We start from the raw sequence: 11936 nt of genomic DNA on the forward strand, positions 1-11936 counted from the left end.
TCTTTAAATAAAAACAAACTAAAAAACTTTTTTTAATTTTAGGATTAAGATATAAAAGTAACTAAGTAGCATATTATCATGTACGAAATTGTCGATTTATTGAAGAGTAAAGTTAAAAAAATATATGAAGAAAACAGTTCAAGTCGATTATGTGAGTTTTCAAAAAAAGGTAAGATAATTTGATGTTTTTGCATAAATTTGCTATAATAAACCTTTGATAACTTTTATAAGTATAAGGAAGTACCACTAACTGTATTTCAACAAAATGTTATATAAATTAAAAATATTTATGTGTTAAAAACGCTAAATTATTTATATGGAAAACAAAAAAAAAATCAGCACAGTTTTTTTTACCATACATAATATACAGATGTTAAACATGTTGACTCCAAACATTTTAGTAAAGTTTCAGATAGACTGTAAATAATTTTTCTTATTAAGAACTAATTTATCACATACTTAACTATAAATACAAAATGTTTTATAACAGCGTTTGTAAACTGTACAAATCAATGATCTCAAGTGACCGGCAAGTGGTAATAGGCTTTTTACGATACCAAAATATTAGACTAATAAATGTACATTGAACAATGTAAAAAAGGGTTTATTTATTTTTAAATGTTGTTTTTTTTTTTATTTGTTTTAAATACATATGTTGAAAATCTTTTAGGTTTAAATAATAATAAGCCTATAAATTTTTTGTTCAAAAATAGAAAACTACTGCTTAATTTAGGTAAAAAACTTCTACCAAAAACATAAGAATACTGAAAATATATATACAAAATTTAACACATAACAGCTCTCATTGATAAACACTATAAGTTGTAATAAACTTAATGTATGTGTTAAAAAACACAATTATTTCTGAATATGCTAATCTTGGTTAAATTTTTATGTCATTTTGTGACAATTTAACAGTATTATAGATTTCATAAAGCTTAAAAATTCAAAAATTTTATTTTAATTTATGTATCAAGAAGAACTTAAGGTACAGAAACTTTAAATATTTTCATAGATATTTCGTTAATGGAAACTAAGTTTTTTTAGGTTTCTGTGAACAATATTTTAAACAATTTTTACATTTAAATAAAGTTGTTATAAAAAATTATAACTCTAAACTTTTAAAAAGATTTTTTTTGGGTAGACACGATATTATATTTACAATATATTAGAAAACTAGTTTTAAAATAGTATCTATGTCATTATTTTAGTTTATTTTTGCACGTCATTTTTAGACAAAACTTACAATAATTCTTCAACTCAAAAATAACAGATACTGTTTGCATTTAAATTTATAAAAATTTAAACTATTTTTAGTATGATTTTATGTAGTATTAAAATTTTTTTTTTCTTTTTTTTTTCTTTTTTTAGGGATCATTTATTTTCTTTCGTTAATGTATTTAAAAAAATAAATTCTCTCCTTTTATGTTTTCTAAGTTACAATAAAATTTTTATGTGCATTAAACTAATAAAAACTATATGTCTTTTACTATACGAAATTAAAATCATGTAAAATGCAATGACACTTAAAAAATACTTTGTTCGGGTCATATACTTATCAAATATTACTTTAGAAGCAAAAGATGAATTGAATTATGAACTAATTTCAAATATAAAACTGAATAAGCTCATGATGAAAGAAGAAACTCACGCAGAGATAAGCAAACACATCAGTGCAAAGATTTCTGTTAAAATTGTTCCGACTTATCATAGCTTGGCTAAAATATACAACATATTCAGCATTAGTGAACTTTCAACGAGCTACATAGCACGTTGTTTTACAATGGTAGCTGATACTCAAAATTTTTTGCAATTAGATTTTAAAACCGTTGCTAACATACTCTCAAGTTCTATTTGAACATTCACTCAGAAGTAGAAATGTTTAATGCAGCAATTAGCTGGATAAATCACAACATTGAAGAACGTAACAAATATGCTAAAAAGTTGTTATCAACAGTACGACTATCTCTGTTATCTGACACATCTTTTGAATACATTTTATATAATGGTTTGTCAGTCATTGAAAACAATAAATTTTCTAAAGAGTTAAAAGAAATTTTAGTTGACCAGAAAAACAGTTTTCAAAATGAGTCAAGTAGTTATTATACAAGTAGGTATTGTGACCAAAACAAGTTTGACCTACTTATTTTTAGCGCTTTCAAAAACAATATAGAGTGTGAAGAAACTTTTAAAATTAATCATCAAGTTGATGCGAGTGATTTTACCAAAGTGAAAGTTTTACCTTCAATGATAAAAATGAGAGACAATTATGAAGCTGTAACTGTAAAAGGTGAAGTTTATGTTATCGGTGGTGATAAAACCGTTGAAAAATATTCGCCCCACACTAACACGTGGATTGAAGTAGCTGATATGTTTGACAACCGGGAGCACTTTTGTTGCTGTGCATTTAGGACAACATATTTGTTGTTGGGGGTACAGTTTGGAATAGAAACCTCGTTAATACTTGTTTACAATTCAACACTAAAGACAAAAGCTGGGAACAAGTTGCCGGAATGGAACGAGCGAGACACGCAGCAGCGTGTGCGGTTTATCGAGGAAACATCGTTGTTGCGGGTGGGGAGGGTTTTGAAAATATACCTTTGAAAACTGTTGAGTCTTACGACGTCTTTTCCGGCAAATGGTCACCGATGCCAGATATGATAAACGGTAGATCGGGTCAAGGTTTGCTAGCAGTTAAAAACAAGCTGTTTGCTACGAGTTCTCCGTGGGAAGTGTTCGACGATCAATGTAAAAAGTTTGTTGAGCTTAAAATTCCTTTTGATGTTGTTCCATATCGCCAAATGTCAATTGGTAACAGAATAGTAGTCATTGGAAATTACAGCCCAACAATATATATATACGATGTTGATGAAGGTAAATGGACTGAAGAGCCGTGTGAAGTTACAAAAGATCTGCATAGCTGTTCTTGTGCAAAGTTACCCTGGTACCAGGAGCGTAGCGTGGGGAGGGACACTAGCGCATGCGTGCCGCTCAAAAAAAGAAAAGAAATAAAAAAAAAATAATGTAAAATCTTTATCCTTTATTGTTTTATTTTTATGCTTAATTTGCCTTTTTTCAACTATGTTTATCTAGTATTCGAAAAGATAAACGAAATTTTGAATACCAATTAGTGACAAGCTAGGGAAATTACTCAATATACTGATTCGGTGCAAAAAGTATTATTGTATCTTTGTAAATATAAATTCTTTCTCATACGTTTGTTTTTTTGATATTTTTTAAAGGTTATACATTATTTATCAGTTTTCATTAAATTTATTAGAAATATTTCTTAAAAATATTATTAAAGTTTAAGTTGGTTTGTCATAAAAGGTTAAGTTTTCAAAAGTATGAGGAGTGTATTATGAAAAATTTTAAAACGTTTACATTTGATAGTTATTTTTTATCCTATAGAACGTATCAAATAAATAAAAAAAAACTTATAACATGTTAGTTATGTTATAGATAAAATAAGTTTAGTCTGTAGTCAAAAACGAACTTATTTTTGTTTTGTACGTTATAGATAAGACTCCACAACATTTTTCATGTTTAAATTCCTTTTTTTTTTCTAATTACTTTGAAAAACAAATTCGTAGAACCATTATTGGTACAAATACCGATGTTAAACAAACTTATCTAGACTCTTACTTTGTTTAATTATTTAGCAGCTGCGATATATTATAATTAGGTCATTTACAGTACTTGCAAGCATGTTATGTTAAGCAATTAATGAAGTTTTATTGAGCATTTTAAATTTATCACTAAAAAATTAGCCAACTAAATTAAAAACTTAGATAGTGTCTTTAATATTTTCATTCACAACATGATTAACAAATCTATTGAGATTTTTAATACTTAAAAAAAAGTTATTGGACGGACAATATTGCTCAACGAGCGAGATTAGGTGCCCGGCTATAGTTTAAACAACTTAGAATTGTATATAAAAAAAAACGTGTTTGGTTTTTTACATGAAGCAAAAATCTTTGTTTCATGAAAATGTTTATCCTTTTTGAGACTAATATTATAAATTATATTTTTATATTGTTATTTTCGACAAAATTTTTATGAAAAATAAGTGGTTTTAGTTATTAAAACACAATATTTTCACAACCCTAAAAAATTAGTAGTGTAATGGCATTTAAAGACAATTTTAAGCGTTGGCTAACTATGACGCCAACTCACAACCAAAACAAATCTGATATTTAATGACAATTGAATGGCGCATGTCATTAACAACATTAAAAGCTCATCAAAAGTATTTTGGCAAAGCCTTAAGTTTTGGGCTCGGGTGATCATAACTGACTACTTTAAAAAAATACGTAAAATTATAAGTTACTTAATTTTAGACCGACTAGTAATTTTGAAAAATTTAATGAAATTAATAAAGTAATTATTCATTTAAAAATTTTCATTACCAGTTTCAGTTTTTACAATTTAGTCTAGATGTTTCAACAGCGATATAAGTTGTTTATAATTAGTTCTAGTGGCTTACAAAGCATATAAATTTTTCTTACCTTACTTAATATATAACAATTATAGTCTAAATTTATCTTACTTTATGTTTCAAGTAGAGGAAGCAACTCTAAACTTGCTATGATAGTTTGAAAAAAATATATTAGCCAGAAAGGCGTTATGCGATTTTCACATCAGTTTCTACTAAATTTATAATATAAAAATTCAAAACTAAGTGCAAAAATATCAGAAAAAATTAAATAAATGTATTACAAAGCATTATAATTTTGAAACGAATGTATGTTACTACAAATCTGCAGCAACAGCAACGTGTCAAATGTGCTTTTGTTTATATGCTTAAATTTAAAAATAAACATGCGTTTAGTTACTGTTAAACAATCGGGCTAAAATTTGTAATGCTTTTTAAGTGTACAAAAATTTAAGCCGCTAACATAACTATTCTATTTGAAAAAAAATTGTTATTGAGGACAATTTTTTATTTTTAATACAAAAACTGTATTAAACTGATTTTTTTTTCTAAAAATTTCCTTAAGTTGCTTAATAAATTAATTTGAATGAGCTCTTACAAACTTTAAATGCTTTATCAGTTCTTTTTAAATACAAGCAACTGTATTTTTACTATTAACATAACTTCTGTTTAGTTAATGTTTCATATCATTTCAACATTTTTTAATTACAGATGATTACAATAAAAAATGTTTAAAAAATATCTATGACCAAAATACCGAGATTTAAACTAACATAGACATGATTGAAAATTAAAAATCAGATAATTTCATTTTATCTTCAATTGCTTTATACTTTATCAGCACATCAGGCACACAAAAACAATGGTATAAGATTAGGAGTGGGCAACTTTCATTGTAAATAGGCCTAATTTACCAATAAACTAATTTTAAGAACGTGCTCATTAGAAATAAGTGTTAGCATCGGAAGTAGTTTTGTGAAAATATTCTTTTAAAACAAAAAAGTGTTGCAATATAATTTCAATGAACAAAGTTTTCTAAATAATAATATAATGCTAATATAATTGCCGTAAGCTAAAAAAACATGCGCACATTTCAAATTATTTTTTATAAAAAATTTAACAATTATTTGTTTTACAACATGTTTTTAAGCTAGAAAATACGTTGCGACCATATACGACCATATATGTTGTATACTGAATAATAAAAACATAAGTATACCTAAAAAAATATTTAAAAAAAATTAGAACAGAATAAGCCACAAACTACTACTGAAGATTGACGGTTATTACTAATTATTACATTTCAATTAAAGTTTAGCATGTGAAATCGGAAGTTATTGAAAAAAAGCAACTGGTAGAAAACTCCGACTTGCTTGAAATGTTTCAGTTGCAGTAAACAATGCACGCATCAGCTGTTTTTTCATATTTTTTGTGTTTTACCTGTTTGCTGTTGCTCACTGAAGTGTTACGACTGCGAAAATGGTTTTCCCGATGCGCACTGCGACAACCCGGTCGTAATGTACCGATGAGAAAAAGCACGATTTTTGCGCGACGGGCTGCCACTTGAACTATGGAAACAAATATTTCGACTGCGCAAACCAAACGTACTGCGTGGAGATGGACTGCGTGGATGATTATTTCTGTGACTGGCCGGGGACTGTGGTGGCTTCTTACGGGGATGGCGGCAACAAAACTTTCACGGTTGAATGTTGCGCGGGATACTTGTGCAATCAGCATAGTTACAATTCAGGCGACACTGTGAATCGGAATCCACTGGCTTTAGTTTTATGGTTAAGCTTGTTTGTGTTTGTAAATAATACTATTATAGAAAAATTGTGCCTTGATTATTTTATTATTTAAAATGTGAACAATAAACATTTAAAATGTAAACTAACATCATCGATTGTCATTGATTAAGTATCAGTTCAACACTAAAATATAAATTTAAATTACACTAAATAGTTGGTTTTAAAATAAAAATTAAATTATTTCTGAAAAAGCTGTTTATTTTAAACAACTAAGAACATTTATACTTTTATTTAACTTTTTACTTTAATTATTGTGTTTTAACATGTTTTCAATTAGACTACATAATTTATATTCTTATTATTTACGAATATAATTGAATAAAAATCGCTAGTCTTTTAAATTGAAACACTAAAGTATAGTTAAGTAGTTTTTCTTATCAAAGTAATTATTTTTAAATTAAATCATTCATCAGTCTAATTGCATAAATGTTGTCAACAGTCTTATATTTTATGCCTAATATATTGTGAAATAGTTTTTTAGTAAAATTTTTAATAAATAAGCTACGTATTTAAGACATTTATAGCTATAAAAAAACAGCCTTTAAGCATTTTTCATTCAAAGAATTATACAGCACTAAATATTAAAAACAGTATACAACGTAAAAACTGTTTGAAAACCTTATAAAACTGTATACCTGCGTTTTTGAGTAAATGTGCTTTATCGCATAACATTTATTTTGTAAAGTTAACTTGAAAATATGTTAATTTATACTGTTTAAATTTATATGATAATTTGACATCTTAAATTGCTTTTAAATCAGCTTAGATATAAAGAAGTTTTTATAAAAATAAATCAGCTTTACAAACTTTATACAATAAGTAAAAGTTTGTAAAAACCAACATAAATATTAATTAGACTTAAATTCTAAAACTAGAAAGTTTTTTTCTCTATGAAAATCTTTAGAAAAAATAATTTGTTTGATATAATTTTTTAATGAATGCACTAATAAAATGTTTTAACTAGAAAAACAAACTACTACCATTTATTTGTACGTATAATTACTTTAACATATTTTGTTCCACCAATTAACACACAAATAAAAGTAATAGTTTAGTTTGTTCATTAACAACTGGGATTTGAAACTTTAAAAAATCACTGTTAATATAAAGAGTTTCTTTTTAACTCAAAAATCGTTTAATTTAATTAGAAAGTTATTAAAAGTCATTGATTTTTATTAAAACACTTTATTTAATTTACTTTTAATTGTGTTAAAGAAAAAATTATTTTACTTTAATCAGTTAAATTATTAATTAAATACCAATAAATTATTTTCGGAAGTTGTTTATTAATTAACTATTACATTTTATTGCTTTTTCAGATAAAACAAACAAACAGAAGTTTAAACTCATACAAAAATAATAATAGTTTATCGAATAAAGTCGTTTCGATCTTACATCAGTAGTTCAAAAACACACAAAAATGCTAGTAAATAATCTATGTAATATAAAATAACATACGTAAGACTCAGAGGTGGACAACGTCTGTGAACCGGTCAGCCTCGATAAAACCGGCACGAAATGTTTTTAGATTAAAAGCAGCTAAAATCTCTTTATTTGATATGTTTTTAAAAACTATTACGATACTGTTTACACACTTTTAGTTATTTTAAGTAACATTTTTGCTAGTTAGGAATTAGTAATTCTATTTTCCATTTTTTTATATAAATTAATAGTCACTTCGAGGCTGCCTTGAATAAACTCAGTATAGTCTGTAGTCACTCAGACTAGCTTATCTTCCTCAAACAGTGGCAACCCCTGATGTTTTATTTAATTTAAAGTAACAAATTTCAAATATTAATTTCATGATCCAACAATAAATTTTTATTTTTGAGTATTAAAAACACACATACCACACACACTAGATAGGTATTTATTTTTTATATGAGAGTTAAAAAGTATACTTAATTATGCATTTCAGTAAAAACAATTGTTAAAAGCTTAAATGAATAGTACCTTACCAAAAGTTTTTAACTTAACCGAACGGTTTTTTCATACACCAGTTCCTTAAACCAAACTTTTTAAGTGTATTTTGTGTCGTTCAATAAACATTATATTTCAATGTAAAATTAATGGTTATTGTTTACTGAAAAAAAAATTAAACTATTTTTTTCAAAAACTTTTGGTATACAGTAACATTATTTAATTTAAAACAATTCTCAATTTAGTTTAGTCACTTAATGTTTGACTTATTTTTTATATAACAGTTAAAGACTTTTCTTTAAATAACTTTTGAATTTTCTTAATTTGAAATTAATGTTACATGAAAAATTTAGAAAAAATTAAGCTTAAACAACTAACAGGGTATTGTCATACCTAGGATAGTTTTTGAAATGCTCAGTTTTACTCAAGTTCATTGAAGTTCAATTGCAAAACTCATGATTAAAAGGATAGAAAAACTAGTTTTTTTGACTTCAATTTGTATAAAAAAAAAGAAGTTTTTCAATCAATCTATAGTAATATGACTTTTACTGTGGTATTTTTAGTTATAGGTAACTTGTTTAACTATACACGTAAAAGTTTTAGCTTTTTATTTAAAACTCATAATTTCAGTTTGACAAACACTTCTACTTAGGCACTAAGGAAGAACTTTTTGTTTTACAAGGTGTTAAGTATATTGTTTTTAATTTTAAAGACTGTTTTATACTACTTGTAACTGAGTTTTTTTTTCTATAAAATTTATATGTCTTTTTTAATTAGGAGGTAGAAAGTTGTCATTTAATTAAGTCTACATTTCTTTAAAAGTTGCATATTATATTTATATTTAGAGCTCTTCAGAGAGGCTTTTTTATTGTCTGTCCTTTGTTTTGAGGTGCACTCTATTTTTTACTGAATAAATATGAAATAGATAAAATTGTAAAATATTTTTAATTATTTTAGTAAGGTTTAAAAAAGGTAAAGACATGTAATTATTTACCAAACAGGTTTGCCATACACTCACAAAAACTAAGACTAGCTAAAATATTTTGTAAAACAAAGGCTGACATATGCTTGCTTGATTTTTTTTGTAAAACACGGGTTGGCCTTGATAATTTTGTAAATACCTTAAAAAATTTTATTGAATATTTTTCAATTTTGTATGTATTAAGTCCTGTCATATTGTACTTAACAGCAACGCATCATGAAAATAGTGGCTTACCTGTTTATTGAAATATTTGTAAAAAAAAATCTAAAATTTTGTCAACACATTGGTTTTACAAGTAGTATTTTCCTTACAAGTACTAAAGCTGTAAAACAGTTTGAATTTTTTAATTTAATTTTTATTAGTTTAAAACTTTATATTCTTTAAAATGCAATAATTATATGACTTGACACTTAGGATACGGAATGAGAAGTACCATTTCAGTGCAGCATCAAGTGAACAGACGGGCGGTGGGCAGAAAAAAAGCTTTTGGGTAAATACAGCTTTCAATGAACTCAAATTTTCTAATTGCCTTTATTCTGTCTTTTTTAGCTTTTTTGTTTATACCAAATAATTATAAACTAAAGTAAATAAATACAAATTTTATGCGTAGTAGTTAGTTTGTTACGCATACTAAGATGACTAATTTTTAGTTGTGTTGTTTTAATGTTTTAAATAAATTAATATGAAGGATAGTGGTGTGCAACGTTTTCAGTCAGCGGGCAAATCTGGAAAAACTTATCTATTGGTGGGCCAGAACATTAAATTTTCTTTTTAATACAAAAAAATAATTAAACTATTTTTGACAAAATGCTACTCTATATGAACTTTTTTACTAGGAAGTTTTATACTTCCTAAGATTTATTTTCCTATGCATTTTCATTCCTAGAATTTCTAATGTAAGTGTTGACTCTTGCGGGCCCTACAAATATATTCAGAATGGTTATTTTCTCACCGTAACCCCCTAAGTAAGAATTGAGCTGCAAAAATATCATTGTGAAAAAAGATTGATTAAATAATTTTTAAAGCATAAAAAAGTGCATAATTTTGGTGGAGATTTGTGTGAATACTAAGCTAGTGCTAACAAAAAAACGCAGAAATCGCTTCAATATCGTTATTAAGGAAATTAAAGTTATTTACATGTTTATACCGCTAGCGGCGCAGTTTTTAAGTACACAGAAGCTATTTCTGAAAGTTTAGTGTGCATGAACTTTTATCAACTTGACGACCACTGATCTAAACAACCCAGCAATCAACATCCTAACTAGCAGTTTGCCTGTCTAGAGAAATGTGTCATCTATTATTATAGTTTAGTTTAGTTTTGTTTTTGTTCAAAAACTAATCATTTCATAGTCCTAGACACGACATTAAACATTATCAAAGTAGTGTACGACTTGTTTGCCGAAAGATTTTTTCAAGCTCTAGATCATTGGACCGAAAATTTTTAAGTGCTTTTTTTATCGTTCCATAAGTATTAAAATCTTTGCAATTTTTATGTCAAAACGATGATTTACTGACGTTGGTTTACATTCCTTTTTTCTAAATAACATACTTTAAATACAATTTTAATTACCTAAATTGTTGTAAATGACATATACGAAGTTCTGTTTGAATTAATAAGTTGTATTTATTCAAATTTTCAACGTGATAGAGTGGCTTTTATTTAATCAAATGTTTATGGTTACTCAAAAAATCATTTAGTAAAACAAGATGTGATAGTTAGCGTAAAAATGAAATTAAGAACTTCTGGAAATGTGCATGATTCTATTTATAAAATTCTAAAATAAAGCTTAGTTAGTAACCGCAGCGTGACGGTGACATATTAGAATGCACCAACTTATTTTTTAATGAACAAAAAAATGTGCACAATATAATTTTGAGAAGCCATTTTAGAACGAGGCCACGGCCTTTTTAAATTTCTTCGAATGGGACCATTAAAAAAAGTTTTGGAAATCGTAGTTTAGATTCTAGATTTTGTTTTAAGTTTTATTTTGTTAACACTGAAGCTAGCTTTTAGTGTGTTTAAAGAAACTTAAGAGATAGAAATATTCTAAGAAAATATTCTAATTGTTCTGCTAAATAAAAATTTATGTAAGGTTTGTTTTTTCCTATAGTAAAGATTGTATATTAAGTATAAAAACTATAACAAAATCACTGAACAACAGATTATATGATTTATTCAATGGCTAAAAAATTCATAATCAAAAAAGAAATATTATTCCAAATGAAGGTAAACAAACGAAATTGTTTTTTTCTTTTATAACAAAATTTTAGTTAAAATTACTAAATTTCTTAGCTCATTATAAAGAACTTATACAATTTTAATTAGTCATAGAGGGATTTTATATTAAACATTAACTCTAATTAAGAATTAGTCCTAAAAATAAACTAAACAAACTTACAAATTGTTTGTATCAAGGAAAACTTTTATTCGATCCAATCAAATATATACTTAACTATTTCTAAAAACTAGTTTAACTGGAACCTTCTGACAAATTAGCGAAATTTCGAATTCTTAAATTTTTAAATGCGACCGAAACAAAAACAAAGACAAAGCGAACACCAAAAAAAGTTTTGCACCAAAATAGGCAAATGATATCATAGTTTAAGTCAAAAACGTCATAATCACACTGAAAAATCAATTGCGTCGACAAATGACGTCACACAATCATTTCCGACTTATAGGGCTTTAGTATAAATCCTAAAATTCAAACAAAGTTAAAACTACGACCAAAATTTTACAAAAGTAACGTCACAAACAAATGACGTCAGATCATGCATGACGTCACTA

At 26.3% G+C, this 11936-nt stretch overlaps 1 protein-coding gene across 1 annotated transcript; it reads left to right on the forward strand.

Moving 5' to 3' along the window:
• Positions 1–2256: 2256 nt before the first annotated feature.
• Positions 2257–5967, forward strand: LOC145845741 (kelch-like protein 36). Its single transcript, XM_082952810.1, has 3 exons — positions 2257–2395; positions 2488–2984; positions 5902–5967. Exons 1-3 carry the CDS (start codon positions 2257–2259, stop codon positions 5965–5967), a joined length of 702 nt encoding a protein of 233 aa, XP_082808936.1.
• The last annotated feature ends 5969 nt before the right edge of the window (positions 5968–11936 follow it).

Source organism: Thalia democratica, unplaced genomic scaffold (genome assembly GCF_965202585.1).
Source record: "Thalia democratica unplaced genomic scaffold, ktThaDemo2.hap1.1 HAP1_SCAFFOLD_147, whole genome shotgun sequence".
NCBI classification, from domain to species: Eukaryota; Metazoa; Chordata; class Thaliacea; order Salpida; family Salpidae; genus Thalia; species Thalia democratica.

Bases quoted from the DNA above. Each gene is read 5' to 3' on its own strand.
- LOC145845741 (XM_082952810.1), top strand. From the start codon at position 2,257: ATGAGAGACAATTATGAAGCTGTAACTGTAAAAGGTGAAGTTTATGTT. The intron at 2,396-2,487 runs GTTGCTGTGCAT...TCAACACTAAAG, and splicing joins TGACAACCGGGAGCACTTTT to ACAAAAGCTGGGAACAAGTT. The intron at 2,985-5,901 runs GTGCCGCTCAAA...TGCTCACTGAAG, and splicing joins GGAGGGACACTAGCGCATGC to TGTTACGACTGCGAAAATGG.